At 31.4% G+C, this 16,252-nt stretch overlaps 2 protein-coding genes across 2 annotated transcripts in view; both read right to left on the reverse strand.

The window, feature by feature from the left end:
* LOC132800212 (uncharacterized) overlaps positions 1-16,252 on the reverse strand; it is a 181,727-nt gene that overhangs the window by 91,784 nt on the left and 73,691 nt on the right. The gene's annotated exons all lie outside the window — the stretch shown is intronic.
* LOC132800192 (cytochrome P450 CYP749A22-like) lies at positions 1,405-4,678 on the reverse strand. The gene is made up of 5 exons (XM_060813241.1): positions 4,316-4,678; positions 3,900-4,123; positions 2,529-2,761; positions 2,052-2,433; positions 1,405-1,973 (listed from the first exon to the last, which is right to left on the reverse strand). The coding sequence occupies exons 1-5, from the start codon at positions 4,599-4,601 to the stop codon at positions 1,545-1,547; spliced, it is 1,554 nt and encodes a 517-aa protein (XP_060669224.1). The 5' UTR covers positions 4,602-4,678; the 3' UTR covers positions 1,405-1,544.

Here is a 16,252-nt window from a genome sequence, read left to right on the forward strand (position 1 = left end):
TCTAACCATGTGACATGTCTACTAAAAAGTTAACATAAAAAGGGAAGAAGATGAAATAATGTAAGGAAAAGAAAAGTTCAGGTTATGAAATGCCTAAAAAGTAAAATTCAGGATATAAGATATCAAAATGTGTATAATTTAGGATGCATTGACGCCGATGTTTCTTAAAAAAAGAAAAAAGTTAAAAGAAGTAAGTAATGAAAAGTATTCTTATTTTTATATTTATTACTTTCATAAAAATGATTAGTTAATATTTAATTTAGTTAATAGTTATTGGAACTTTTATATTCCATTTGGATTTGTTCGTTTTCTAGTTTATTATTAATTAATGATTTTTTTTACGTCTTTTATATTAGTGTAATCTTTTAATTTGGTTAATACCTTTGTATTTTAATAGTTGATTTTTGTTGGTATTTTCATTTCGCTGAATAAATAAATTCTCTAACATTGTTATTTATATTAGAGTAGTTGATCATAAACATAGAACTCATGTGATTTTTAAAAAATAAAAATAAGATTTCATCTAAATTATATTTATAGAGAATTATACAAAATTATTGTAAAATCAACTTAAAAGAGTTTTTTATGTTAGCAAATATTTGCATTGTTAATAATGAATAATGCTATATAGTAATTTGTTTTAGAAAACTATAAATTATGGCCCCAACTCTTTATCCGCCCCTGACTTTCCATATGTTTGTCAAAACTATAATAAATTTTTCTCACATTTGAATTTTGTTTTAATTTAACCTCAAGAACATCTAACTGTATAAAAGTTTTGATCAAATTATCTTTATTTCATTAGATAGTTCTACCAGTAGAATTTTAAATAAAAACATATTGAAAAGTAAATTACACATTTCCTTTCAAACTATTAGTTACAAACAAAGTACCACGAATTTTGACCCCAAAAAAAAAAAAAAAAAAAACAAATACCATCACATTTAGAAAAGCTTGATATTGTACCAAATATTTGTTTCAATAGTAAGATATCAGTTAATTGTAGTTAAGCTTATCTATAAAGTTAATTCTTAATTGGACTCTCCCAAGAAATTTGGACTCCAACAGGCTAATTGTATCATATATGGGCCGCTAGATTTTTCAACCTATTTATTGAGGTTACTTGCAGTTGCCGTGGATTTATATATATATATATATATAGTTTGGTTTTCAGTTAGAATGAATGATACATGTATATAGGGTAATTCTAGGATGATGATTGCACCCAAAACGACGAGCATCAGTTTTCTGTATATATGTACACAGCATACACAGCAAAATCGACTTTTTTTTCTAAAATATATCGGTTTTGGATGCAATCCGTATGCGGCCGGTGTGCATCGTAAAAGCTCTCATATATATATATATATATATATATATAGCTAATTTTCACCCATAAAAAAAAAAAAAAATGGATTAGCTAATTGATAAGCAGAGTAATATTAAAGATCCAGTCTTTCAATTTTCAGAACTAAGCAAACACAGCTAAGCGCAACAGCCACCAAATGCAAGTAATATGAAAATTGAACTTTGCTACCCTATAATTACAGTGGATGAAGTATTACTTGAATTCCATGTTTTGGACGAATTGTAAGAGAATAAATGGGCAAATGGACATAAGCTGGAGAAAGAGTGAAGCTGTAGCGCTGAAGAATCATGGAAAGAGTGATCTTTGCTTCAGTGATAGCAAAGTTGTTTCCCACACAATTTCGCGGTCCCATTCCAAAGGGAAGAAATGTAGCCAGGTTGTTCTTAGTAGCCTCAGCAACTCCCCCTGAGAACCTCTCTGGTTTAAACTGATGAACATCTTTCCCCCATATTTGAGGGTCATGATGAATTGCTAAAGTTGAGACGATCAAATTCAAATTAGAGGGAAGTATGAACTTTCCTAATCTAACTTCCTTTGCAACTTTTCTTCCATTGGCAACCACTGGAGGGTATAATCTTAGAGATTCATTGATGATCATGCCCATCTGCCATTAAATTAAAATTTAAGAAAAAAAAAATTTGGGATTTAAAGATTTTCTACTTTGAGTTTTTGAAGTACTTACTATTTTTAATTTTGAGATACCATCTGGATTTGGATTTCCACTCCGGCCAAATAGGTTGAGCACCTCTGCTCTTGCTTTCTCTTGCCAATCTGTATGTGTTGCTAGAAGAAACATTGTCCAGGCTAATAATGTGTTAGTGGTATCTTGTCCAGCAAGGTAAAATGTTTTGCACTCATCAACCAAATCGTCCACTGAAATTCTCTGGTTATAGTTGGTATCATGATGAGCCTTCAAAAGTAATCCAAAAAAATCGCTCCCAAAATTGTCTTCTTCTCCACTTTTTACCTTGTATTCTCTTTCCTTGATTATTTCAATTATGCATTTGCGTATTTTTTTCACAAGCATGTCCGATTCAATCACATCACTGGTTCTGTAAAACTTGCTGCAAAATGGATATGTATGATGATAAATTGACATGAGACAAAGGTAGTCATAATTTTCAAATTCTATGTGTTAATTATTTAATAAGGTACTTACCTGATGCCCGGGAACAGAAATTTGTAAGCATTTTTTGAAGCTAATGAAACCAACCTCGTTAACATATCAAAAATGTCCTTTCCTTTCAGGTAACTGCTACCAAATGCTGTTCTAGAAATCATTTCTGAAGTCAATATTCTAAATTCTTCGTAGACCTTAATCTCTTTGCCTTCATATAGTTTCCACCTTTCTAGCATCAGTTCAGCACTGGAGATCATTTCAGGAACCATACTCTGTAAAACAAGACCATCATACAAATTAGCATAATTAGTACCATCATTACTCCTTTGTTTTCCTTCATTAATTAGTCAATTACTATTCAAATACCACTTTTTGTCTTAGAATGTTAAAGTTTTAATGGCCTATAATTATTATTTTTTTTTTCACCCCTTTGCCTCATAGTTTAACAACAAGAACAAAATTTCCCTAAAGTTTTTTTTTTTTTTTCCTTCACTTCTTCACCTTTGATATGTTGAATTAGTATTACATTCCTCTTGACTAATGTAAAATAGTGTTTATCATACATTTAAAAAGCATGTAAAATGCAATAGTGAGGCATTGAGCGAAGTTAAGAAAGGAGCAACCTGGTGGAATTAAAAAAATTGGGATAAATTTCACTATTTAAGTAGTCTAGGGAGCAGAGTTTCACAATTTAGTGGTAATTCAATATATTAGAGGGTAAAGTGCAGTATCAAACAAAGTTCATTGGACATTTATGCAACCAAAAAAAAAAAAAATCATCACCCTTTCAAAAGGCCTATAATTAATGGTTTGGTTGCTTTAGCACTCCTTCATGGCTTAAAAAGAGAAAAAAAATTTAAAAAATAAAATAAAATAAAAAATAAAAACTAAAAACTTAACAAACTAATAAAGAAAAAAATTACTCCTTCATATGTATGAGTGTCTCAACTTATATTTTGAATGTTAAACACATGACATGGATTGCATTCCACTTGCAAATTTCAACAGGTATGATTTTTGAAAAGTTGTAGAAGCAAGTAACTCTAGCATAATGTTAAAAAAAGCACCATTTTGTTCAAATCTTGAGCCTGTTGATGATTGATTAAGAATATTTATGGCCTGTTTGAAATGTGGAACTAATTTGGATTGAATTGATTATTTCAAACTCAATCCAAACAATTAAACTATTTTAAAATTAATTAAATTTGATTGGTCCAGACTTAAAATAATACTGTGTAATTTTCATATTCAAAATAGGCTCATGTTACACATTGAATGCATAATTGAATTATTTTAAGTTTGACCCAATAATATTTTACATCCCAAACAATTATATGTCCAAATTAATAAAACATCACCAATAGATACTGGTTGTAATAGTAATAAATAGTAAAGCTAACTAGAGCTTACTTTTAAGCTCTCTCCATGAAAGGCGTAATCGGCCAGTTTTCGCAATTTCAACCATTTTCCACTTTCAGTGCTCACAAGACCATCTCCTAACATTTTCTTGATAAAAGCTGGCATCTCAATTTTTGGATACATTCTGTCTCTATTATTAAGTATCTCTTTGATCAACTCTGGTTCCGCCACAATTAATTGCGCTCGAGATCCATACCATTGGATATGATTTCTTCCTATCAAGAAAGTATTAAAAGTGGTCAGAATTTTAGTAAATATATATTATATATTGTTTCGAAGACATCTTAATGACAAAAATTATTGTTTTTTCATATAATAATTCCAAATATAAATCCATACTAATAAATTATGAAGAAAAATACAAAAAGAAACATATATTAAACGAATTAAAAACTATATGATATTACCATATATGTTGATCCATGAGTCCATATGAGGCAGCACTTTGGAGAGTACAGCGTGCGATGATAAACTCATATGTGTGGCCATGGCTTCCTTTTTCATGCCCATAATTTCTTTTGTGTTTCCATAAATAAATCTGTAAGAAGGGCCTTTGATCCCTTGTGAACCTAACAAATACTGTATGCGACTAGGAACCCACCATAATATATGAAAAATCTTGATAAGAATTAGTACAATAGAAAGGGCAAGAAAGCTTGAGGAAATTATTACAGGGTCTGAAAAGGCACTCATTTTTCTTGCTAGCAAAGCTGTTCCATACCCTTTCCGTCGACTATATCTCAAATTAGAAATTTGCTTTTATTAATGAAAGAGCCATGGAAATTTATATATATAAGGTAGAAGACAGAGTTGTGGGGAGTATTAATTATTATATGCTTGACTTTTTGGTTGAGTAGTTGAATCAAAATGGCGTTCGTCCACAAAGTAGGAATATTTGTGCCTTTCAAAATTGGTCTTCATTAAAAAAATGGATCACCCATCTTTAATGGACTGACTTTAAGGACTCACATTAAATTTTTATTTATTTATTTATTTATTTTTTTGGGGGGACTTATTAAGAAATATGGACATTGGTTCCCATTTTACACGTCAGTTAGGAAAGTGACCGTTGAGTTCAACCATTATTTAAAAACATATATATATATATATATATATATGTTTTACTTTATTTATGTGCTATTATTACATATATTTTGTTGCTGAATGAATTCAACCGTTACATGGTATTGAATATTAGACATAAACTACATTAATTATCTAATCGCAGTAGGTGAGAGATGTGAATTCTCAAGAAAAACCCTTCTACAAATTAATGGGCATAATCTTATTTGATTACAGTTAAGCAACATCGGGATCATATATAAAAATGATCATTATCGGAGATTGAAAGCAAAAACTAAAAAAAAAAAATGTATGACAAATAAAGATATTTCTAGATACTAACACTGCAAAAGGGTCCAACACAATAATAATAATAATAATTAAGTATTGAGGTAAAAAGTATAATATGTTTTCCAAAAAAAAAAAAAAGAAACAAATGGGTAAATAGTATAATATATTTGACAGAAAAAAAAAAGAAATAGTATAATATAAAGTGAAAGTTTAATGCTTCCGCATTTTTTTTTTCTTTTTTAGAAAATGCTTTTGCATTTTAAAAATACAAAAATTTCATGTGGATACTTGTTTGCAGGGATAGCTTAGTGGCCAAAATCTGAATTGAAATCCCCATCTTAATATAAAAAATAAAATAAAATTAATACCTTTGTATTTTCAGAAATTATAGAAAAAGCTCCCTTACGTTTCCATGTTGTTGCACTCTTCCCTATTTACAGATTTTTTTTTTTTGGAATATTTCATCTCTATAAAATCACATTTTTATCTAACTTATATTAGTAAATTTAAACATTTAATTCATTTGTGAAATTATAAAATATATATGTACAAAAAATAAGTGATATTTTGCAACAAAAATGATTTTTTTTTTTTTTTAGAAATGCGAAAAGAAAAATGAATTGTCTTTTTTTGTTAAATTTAAAAAGAATAAAATAGAATGACCGTCAATGTAATTTAATTTCTAAAAAAAAGAGTACTTGTCGATCAGGAAAAAAATAATAATAAAAGGACCTGCCGGTCCAAAACTGACTCAAACTCCTTTTTTTTTTTTTGGTTGCTGAAACTGACTCAAACTGTCAATCATAACGTTTTATTTTTATATCACTAAAACAAGCCACACGTTAATAATAAATAATAATAATAATGCATAGATGTCCTAGATCTCCAACTACCAATGCCCATCGTTACCCAAATAAATGTATTTATTAATATACACACATTATAAAATGGGTATGTTTTTTTCTTTTTTAAGAAAATGTAACGTGTAGCTTTAAAAAATATATAATTAATTCATTAAGTAGCAATCCAATACATCAGAAAGCTATCTTTGACTTCTACCCGATAGGAACCAATCAACTAGGAATTGTAGTATTTATTTAAGATTGAAATATACACGTGGTTCACGATGTGTCGTGATCTATAGAATCCGATGGATTTTCAAATATTTTTATCTTGTAGATATCTTAAAAAATAATAATTTTTTAAAAAATTATTGTCAATATTAATATAACAAATATAAATAATGATGATAATTTATTAAAAAATTATCATTTTAAAAATTATTTGTATTATAAAAATATGTAGATATCACGTAATAGAATCTTTAATGGTTTATATATATAAATATATTAATGAAACATGAATGATTTTTATTGTTATTGTTTATTGATTTTGTCATTCAGCTCTAATAAATTGACCAATTCCCTTTCAAGACCGATGCTAAATTAATAAAGCTTCCAGGTGGCGTTCTTGCCGGATAAAACTGTTATGGCCGCCTTAATTCCTTTATTTGATTTATATTAAATATTATATATCAATATTTATTTGATTTATATTTAATTATAATTATCCTTTTAAAAATTTATTTATGCATAATTAGATTCTAATAATATATTAACCAATAAAATATTAATATATAATATTTGATATACATTTTAATATATTTATTTGATATTCCTAGTTTATTCTTTAATTTTATATAAAATGAAATTTAAAAATTATTTCTATCCTCAATATACATATTATTATATTTTAGAAAAAATAGAATTATCTTACTTTTCAATATTTTTATTTTGGTAAAATGAGCTCCTTTTGAGGCAAATGGCCAAAGAGGAGCTTGTTGATTTTCCTCCAATTGTGAACCTTTTTGAAGCTGGGTTTTAGATTAATTTAATGCCCATTACTCTTAGAACCACTTGTTTGAATTGGTAACCGGCTTTCATAATCTTACATTCCTTGAGATAGCTCTCTTACTCTATGTTACTTGTTTTGGTATGGGGATTTGGTTAGGGTTTGGGAGGTTTAGTTATCATCTGGTTTTAATGTTGATTTTCAATTTGATTGTTGCAAACAATTTAAGGATAAAATAATGTAGCTGTATTATCTTAAAAGTTGTTTTACCGTTTGTATAGATATGGTTGTATCATTTGTTAGGCTCATCTTATCATGTACTTATCTATTACTCTTATATCAAGCTGTATATATACTATTTTTAGTTTAATAATAAGATGCGAGCTTTTCATATTTTGCAATCCCTTATATGATATCATAGCACAGTTTACTCCACTAAGATTTTTTTCTTTTTTTCTTTTTTTTTTTTTGCTCTTTTTAGTACCATGTCTAATCAAACAACACCAATCTCCAAAGGATCCATTGCTGCTGCACCTAAACCAATTACTACCAAAATACTATTCACTAATCGTACTCTTGTGGTCATAAATGTTGGTACCTAAGCCCAATTAAAACTTATTGAAATAACCTATTTTCCTTGGAAGAAGTAGTTTGATGCTTTTCTCATCGGTTATGACATGACATATACGAGTTTATTGATGGCAATCTTCCTTGTCCTTCTCGAACTCTTCCTGACAAATCTTCTAATCCAGACTATCTCTTTTGGATTCGCCAAGACTCATTACTTCTTGGCGCTCTTCTTGCTTCTTTATCATTAGAGATTCATTGTTTTGTTTCAACCACAGAAACATTAAAGGAAGCTTGGTAGAAACTTACATTAGTTTTTGCTAAACCTTCGAGATCTCGGGTTCTTCATTTGTGAGAGCAACTCATCAGGTCTCAAGGCTCATGGCTAGTTTTGGAATATTTGAATGATGTGAAGACAATGGCTGATGACCTCACTTTAATTTACCCCGTGATAGATGATGATCTTACTCTATATATACTTAATGTCTTGTCATTTGAATATGAGAGTATTTCGGCTGCTTCTCAACCAAATGATAATCCACTTAGCTTTGAAGAGTTGTATGAAATAATTTTTGAACACTCAAACTGTATCAAATAGCATGAGAGTAAACTAATTGACTCACCTATTAGTGCAAACATGGCAAACAGGTTCCATCCTTTCTACTCTTATTCTATTTCCAAACCTATGAATCCTCGCTCATAGCCTAGATGACAAAACTATTATTCTTCTAGTGGATATAAAGGCCTCTATCAGCTTTGTACTCAACAAGGCCATTCTTTTTGTTTTCTATTTTTTGCTCTCTACTTAAACAGCAATGGACATTCATGCCAAAACAACAGCAACCACCACCAATGCCGTAATATTTCTCTCCCCAAGCATTTCATACAAACTCCATCCTAGGGCGGGCTCCTAAAAACTAAAATTCTTCTCAACCATGGCTTCATGATTATGGATTCTTTCACCATGTGGCACAAGATCTTCAGACTCTTTCTCTTCATTCTGAATATGATGGTATAGATGAACTAGTTGTTGGCAATGATAACAAACTCTCAATCACTCATATTGGCTCAACAACTTTACCTACCAGTTCTCATTCTTTTACCCTCTCCTATGTTCTTTGTGTTCTTTAAATGACTTGTAATTTACTCTCTGTATTTAAATGTTACTAGCAATGCTTCTATTGAGTTCTTACCTTCTTGTTTCTTCTTCTCCTATTGCCTATTCCTCTACTCACACTACCCTTCAAGGCTGGCATCATCAGGGTCATTCGTCCAATAAAGTTCTATGTCATATTTTATCTAAATATTCTCTTCCTCTTTCTTCCTTTAAAAACTTTAATTGCAATTCGTGTCATTGTAATAAATCTCATAAACTTTTTTTTAGTTTATCTTCTTCATCTAGTTCTCAACCTTTACAATTAACTTACTTTGATGTTTGGGGTTTTGCTTCTATTACTTCTCATGGTGCTTATAAATTTTATGTTATTTTTGTTGATCATTATATGAAGTATACAAGGCTCTATCTTATTTCTCACAAATCATATGCTGTTTCAATTTTTATTTAATTCAAATAAATTGTGGAAAATTTCTTTCAATTGCCAATTATATCTTTTTATTCAAATAATGGAGAATAGTTTATTAAACCGCAAAATTTCTTTCAGAATAATGGCATAACCATTTTTTAATCACTCTTACACACCTTGGCAAAATGGCTATGCTAAGAGGTGTCACCGTCATATTTGTGAAATGGGAATGACGTTAATGACTTGAGCTAGCCTACCTCTTCAATTTTGGTCCTTTGCATTTATTACTGCCTCATATCTCATAAATCGTCTTCCAGCACCTACTTTACCACCAAATTATACAAAATTAAAAAACTTTGGGTCTTTGTGTTACTTGTGGTTCAAACCTTACACTCATACCAAGCTAGCCTCTCCATCCAAATCGTGTGTGTATATGGGACCTCTCCTAATTCAGAGTGGGTCTTGGTGTTATAATCCTGAATTCAATAAAATGTATTTCTCATGCCACATGGTTTTTATGGAAAACATTTTTCCCTTTCTCACTCTTTCAACCACACTTGATAGCTCCTCTACCAATTGCCTTTCATTCACGTCACCTACCTTTCATGCCTCTTCTCACATGCTTCTTCCCTTTTGCAATCCTATTCCACGTAAAACTCTATCATCATTTCCTCCTCCAACCGGTCCACCATCCTCCTCATCAAAATCACTATCTTTTTTTCAAAGAACCCAATGTTCCACCAACTTTACTATTCACCATCAATCATTACCTTTCTTTCCACATTCCTCATGTCTCACACGTGCTGTGGGTCAGTCTACATCTCTTACCTTTTCACATGACCTCTCGTCCAAGTCTACTACAAGCAAGTCTCCCTTATTGATGAGTGGGTCATCACAACAAAATGTTGAACCCAACTATGGGACCTCATCAATTCCAACCGATATGCTTATTCAACCTCCTTTAAATATGCGCATCATCCTATGTGCACAAGGTCTCTAAACTAGATTTTCAAACCTAAATGTTTCCCTGAATTTTTTACTACCATAGCCTCTTGTGCAGTTGTGATCATAGAACAAAGCATAGTTAAACAAGCCATGCAGCTTTTTAAATGGTACGAGGCAATGTCTTTTGAGTTAATGCATTACTTCAAAACCAAATATGGGAGCTTCTCTCACCTCCTGCTACTCATAACTTGGTAGGTTGTAAATGGTTCTTTCGTATCATGCAAAATCTTGATGGCACAGTGAGTAGGTATACAACCCACTTAGTTGTAAAAGGATTTCATCAAAGACTGGGCATAGACTACTCTAATACATTCAGTCCGGCCATGAAATCAACTATTGCAAGACTTGTATTATCCATTGCTATTTCTAGGAACTAGAAACTTCAATAGTTAGACATTAACAATGCTCTCTGAAGAAGTTTACATAGCTCAACCATCAGGTTTTGTTGATCCCACCAAGCTTACTCATGTCTACTTGTTGAAAAAGACCATTTATGGCTTAAAGACCTTGGTGATCTTAACTATTTTCTTGGTGTCAAAGTGGTTCACATAGCCAATGGCCTTTTCTTGTCCCAGTAGAAATATATCCTTGACATTCTTAATCGTACCAACATATTGGATTCCAAAGCTATCTCAATTCCAATGGTTTTGACCTTAAACTTATCCTTTCAATCTAGTTCTCCTCTTAAATCAGCCATGGAATATAGACAAATTGTCGATACTCTTCAATATCTTCAACTGACTTGTCCTTATATCGCTTTCTATGTCAATAAGCTCTCACAATACCTACTGATGTTCATTGGGTTGCTATCAAATGTCTCCTTTGGTATTTGTATTGCACCCAATTCTTGGCCTTTTCTTTGTCATCACTCACCATTAGCTCTTCATGCATTTTTTGATGTGGATTGCGCTGGTAATAAAGAAGACAGCACATCCACAATAGCTTATGTGATTTTCCTTGGCAACAATCCCATCTCATAGACTTTGAGGAAGCAAAGTTCTATTTCAAGGTCCGCAACTAAAGCAGAATATCGTGTTGTTGTCTATAATACTTCTGAATTGTGTTGTATAATGTCTCTACTTAGTGAACTTGGTCTTAGTTCTACAACAACCCCAACAATCTATTGTGATAATATTGGTAAAACCTATATTTATGCTAATCCCAAGCTTCACTAAAAAATGAAGCATGTTAGAGTTTATTTTCATTTTGCGCGGGACAAGGTGGCTAATGGGTTCTATACATGTTTCTCATGTCTCTTCTCATGATCAACTTGCTGACCTTCTTACCAAACCAATGTCTTGATCTCAGTTGCATTCTTTACATTCCAAGATTGGTGTTCTTCAACAACTCACAATCTTGAGGGGGCATGATAAGGCAGTGTAGCTGTATTATCTCAAAAGTTGTTTTACCATTTGTACAGATATGGTTTTATGATTAGTTAGGCTCATCTTACCATGTACTTATCTATTACTCTTGTTAAGCTGTATATATATATTGTTTCTGATTTAATAATAAAATGCGAGCTTTTCATATTTTGCAAATCCCTTTTATGTACCAATTTTGCACTAGCTTTAACCTAAACTTAGATTTCTATGATATTTGTTTCATGTTGATGAAGTTTAATTGGTAAATGCATTTAGTTACTTTAGATGCTTAAATTTCATCGCTTTTGTAAGTTTTTTCAATCTTTTATTATAGTGTCATCTATCTTATGATGATAATTTCTGCAATATGCTTTATTAGGGGTAAGGCTTACGAAGATGAATGGCTTCTTTTCTTTTTTTTTTTTGGTCAATCTATTCATGTTTAGTAAAGAAGATATAGTAGAAGTGTGGCTTTATACGTTCAAATCTTAATGTGAATACATGTTGAAGACTTTTAACATTTGATTTTTCTATGATTGATTGGTTGGCATTTTCTATGGTGTATGTTTGTGTGTATTCACCACTCCTCTATCCTTTTGATGTTGTTCAGTATGTTTGCTCATTGTCCATTGTAACATTGTTACACTTGTTAGTATAATAGTTCAGACCACCCGCGTCCGATATTGTTCTCTTTGGATGTAGGAAATCCTTTTACAATCCAACCTTCAAGGTTTTGTCAAAACGCGTCGTACGGGAAAGGTATCCACACCCACTTACATGGCATGCTTCGTTTCCCTTTCCAACCGATGTGGGACTTCACAATCCTCCCTAATTGGGACCCAGCGTCCTCGCTGGCACATCGATCCGAGTACTGGCTCTGATACCATCTGTAACAGCCTAGACCACCCGCATGCGATATTGTCCTCTTTGGGCCTGGGGAATCCTCTTACAACCTAACCCTCGAGGTTTTAAAAAATCTCGTAAGGTAAGGGTATCCACACGCTTATAAGCCATGCTTCCTTCCCCTTTCCAACCAATGTGGGACTTCACAGTCAGTGTGTTTTGATGTTGTTCAATATGCTTCAAATTGATGGCTTTAATGATCTTTTTTTTTCCCCACGCCCAATGAATTTCAAATTAAGTCAAACTTTGAACTTTTGGTCACTACCATATAAAAGAGGCTTTAAAATTTGGTAAGAAAAAAACATAGTTGAGGACTTTTATTTGTATTGTAATATAAGCACTTGAATTTCTTTGAGTGCTTATAACATGGAGTTTTTTTATTGTGTTATATGACAATCACTAGGCTTTCTTTATGGTTGATGGTTAACTTTCTCTTACTTTATGAATCTTTCAAGTTTCAATCTATTTCCTTTGGCAATCAGATAAATTGTAGAGAAAAATGTATTCTTGCTCTTTCTTTTGTTTTTCTTGCCTTGCTTATGTTGTCCTTTCTTGGTAAGGCTCTGGTAATATGTAACAGGAAGAGAATCAAATTGATGCCAAGAAGGTTGGAAAATAATATCTGCATAGTTCTGGACAAGCATCTTAATCACGGTTTGAAGCTTTAAACATATTGAAGTTGTACCTCTCATAGCCACACAGATTTTTCATGGAAATCATTTGCATAATTCATATCTTATGGTAGCAAAATGTTATTTGATAATCATATTTATGATCAAATGTTATTCAGTTTAACTTGTGATTTTGGAGCTAGATTGTGATCGAGACAAATTTGCGGAAGAATTGATGTACATAGGACAGCAACTTCATAGAAGGTAATGTTATAAAACATGCATGCATATCCAAGCATTTTCAATTTTTGTTTTGGTTAGAATCTTATAATGTGTTTTGCATAAGAATAATGAGAGATGGATTTTAAATCGGTAAAGGCAATAAAAATCATAGTTTGGACTTAAAAAGCATATAAATACTTACTTTCTTTTTGGTTTTCAATTTTCTTTTTTATTCAAAATTAAAAATATAATTTACTTCCAACTTTAGGTAATGCCTCATCGCCACATGTCAATAAGGTTAATTAGTCATATTCAATTTTAGCTTCACATATTTCAATGAAAATAACTAGACATTGTAAATACTTTTGGAGCAATAGTTTTGCATCATCATTTTTATTTATAAGCATTACCTTCTAGGAGTAAATTCATATAAATACTATTTCATACATAGTTTGGAAATTTTGTAGTGTAATCCCCTGTTTCCAAAATAAAGGATGAAAATTTTAGTTTATTCATATATATTGTTCACCTTTAATGCTTGTTTTCTTAATTTTTCTAGATTACAATGTAGGAGCTAGGAAACTATTGCATCTAGCGTAACCCCCAAGAGCTTTAGGTCCTATGTTTTTTTTTTTTAAAATTTTTTTTTTACTTTTATCATTGAATTTTGGTGTTAGATATGAACGGATATTGGTTTTTCTTTCAATTGCTAGTAGAAACAATTACTTTAGGAATGGCATTTTTTAGTTGTGATAGAATACTAAAAGGATAGTTCATTTATTCTTGTAAACTTATGACACTAAAATGGCTCGTATTTATTTTGAAATTTAAAGCCATGGTTTGAATCTATGAAGGTATTTTTGCAAGATTTCAAAATGAAAACTATTCGATTGAAGGAGCCTCAAGATGCTGCTACAGGGTAAGACTCAAGAATATTGTTCTTGATTAGTAGGTACTTCGCTTCACTTACTTAGTTACATCCTTGGATTTATAGGTTGAATTTGAAGAATTAGAAAGTGTTTTTGGTACATAGGATGATAGGAGCTTGTAAGATGTCCATCGGGATATAGTTTTTAGGTTTACATTAAATGCTGTCCATTTGTAATTAATTAATGTAGCAGGCTGCATCTTGAATATCCAAGATACATATACTTTCTACTTTTGATGTGTGTTTTGAGTGTGACATTATTAGATAAATATGGAAGATGGTCATTTATAGCTGTTTTAGACTCATTTTGAAAGAATTTATAAGTTAAAGTTTATGTTGTGATCCTCTGATCACAAAAAACATAAAAAACCAACATAGAAAAATGAAGAAAGACAAAATACAAAATATTAAGAAGAAAAAGATGTATAATTTCTCTCTAAAATGAATACCTAAGAAATATTTCTCTCAAAAAACTCTCTAATCTCTAAAAACTGTGTTTTCTATGATCTGTGTGATATATGTGATACAAGACTGAAAACTAAATACCTATTTATAATGTTCTAAAGTTGCCTTTTTCAAAAAATAACTTACTTACCAAGTAAACTTAGCCATTAAGTAAACTTAGGGAATAAGTAAAGAAAACCCTAATGGGCTAAGCTTTAGGAGAAGGTTGGACCTCATAATTCTCCCCTTTTCAACCGCATTTCAAAACACGATGGTCACCTACCATTTATACTAGCTATGTCTCTACACAACTTCAACTTCTTTGGTTCCCCCTTCAGCAAACAGAATATATTAAGATTATAGATATCTCTTTGATGGAATACAACCTCTTTCAGATCTTCAGAGAGGTGTATCATCATTTAACTGTTGTGATGGTCCTACAACTTCTAGTGTTCGAGCCTCACCTTGCTCAACATCCTCTTCTCTCTCATGTTCTGCATCTATTAATTCTCTATGCACCTCGTCATCATCTGTGGCGAGTTGTGCTGGTGTTGGATTAGGAAAAGAATCATACGTACTAGTACTAGAAGAGTTCATGAGCTTTTGAATGTCTTCTGTAGTCTAGTTTTCATGTAATACTACATCCTTGCTTCTAATGACCTTCTTTACCATTAGATCCTATAATTTGTATTTGAATTTTTCATCTCTATATACAATAAAGATGCATGGAGTAGTTCTTGCATCGAGCTTTTGTTTAAGCTCCTTGGATACATGTGCAAAGGCTAAATATCCAAATACTTGTAAGTGAGAGTATGAGGGATTCTTACCAGACCACACTTTCTCTAAAATTTCAAAATTCAATGGTACTGATGGTAATCTGTTAATTAGATAGCAAGTAGCACAAGCAGCTTCTCCCCATAATGGCTTTAGCATCTTAGCCATACTGATCATAGGTAGCACAAGCAGCTTCTCCCCATAATGGCTTTAGCATCTTAGCCATACTGATCATACTTTTGATCTTCTCCATATTGTTTGGTTCATTCTCTCAATTATACCATTATGTTGTGGGGAACGATGGACCATCTTCTCTCTATAGTAGGCATCAAACTCTCTGGAAGTATACTTACCTCCATTGTTTGAGCAAAGACACTTCAATTTATTTTCTGTCTCACACTCTACCATGGCATAGAACTCTTTGAAGTGACCTAAAACTTGGTCCTTCATCTTCAAAAAATAAACCTATATCTTTCAAGAAGCATCATTAATAAAGGTCGGAAAATATACATTGCCACCTAGAGATTCTACCTCCAAAGGACCATAGAAATCAGAATGCACAGATAAGCAACTATGATCTTCTAATTAAAGAGAATTTAAATGAGATTATGTGTCGTTTGCCATACAAAAAATGATTACAAGAATCTAGCACAACATCCATGGAAATAATGATAAGCTTATTTTTTGTCAAGATAGATAATCTTTATGACTCATGTGATCAAGTCTCTAATGCCATAGATTTTAAGATACCTTTCCTTCAGTAATATTGAGGCTATTTGCACAAATCTTCACACTAGTC

Source organism: Ziziphus jujuba, chromosome 12, assembly GCF_031755915.1.
Source record: "Ziziphus jujuba cultivar Dongzao chromosome 12, ASM3175591v1".
Classification (NCBI taxonomy): domain Eukaryota; kingdom Viridiplantae; phylum Streptophyta; class Magnoliopsida; order Rosales; family Rhamnaceae; genus Ziziphus; species Ziziphus jujuba.

Excerpts from the sequence above, each read along its gene's own strand:
- LOC132800192 (XM_060813241.1), bottom strand. The coding sequence starts at position 4,601 with ATGAGTGCCTTTTCAGACCCTGTAATAATTTCCTCAAGCTTTCTTGCC. Across the intron at positions 2,762-3,899 it reads TTCATGGAGAGAGCTTAAAA|AGTATGGTTCCTGAAATGAT; the intron begins GTAAGCTCTAGT and ends CTTGTTTTACAG. Across the intron at positions 1,974-2,051 it reads GTATCTCAAAATTAAAAATA|ATGGGCATGATCATCAATGA; the intron begins GTAAGTACTTCA and ends ATTTAATGGCAG.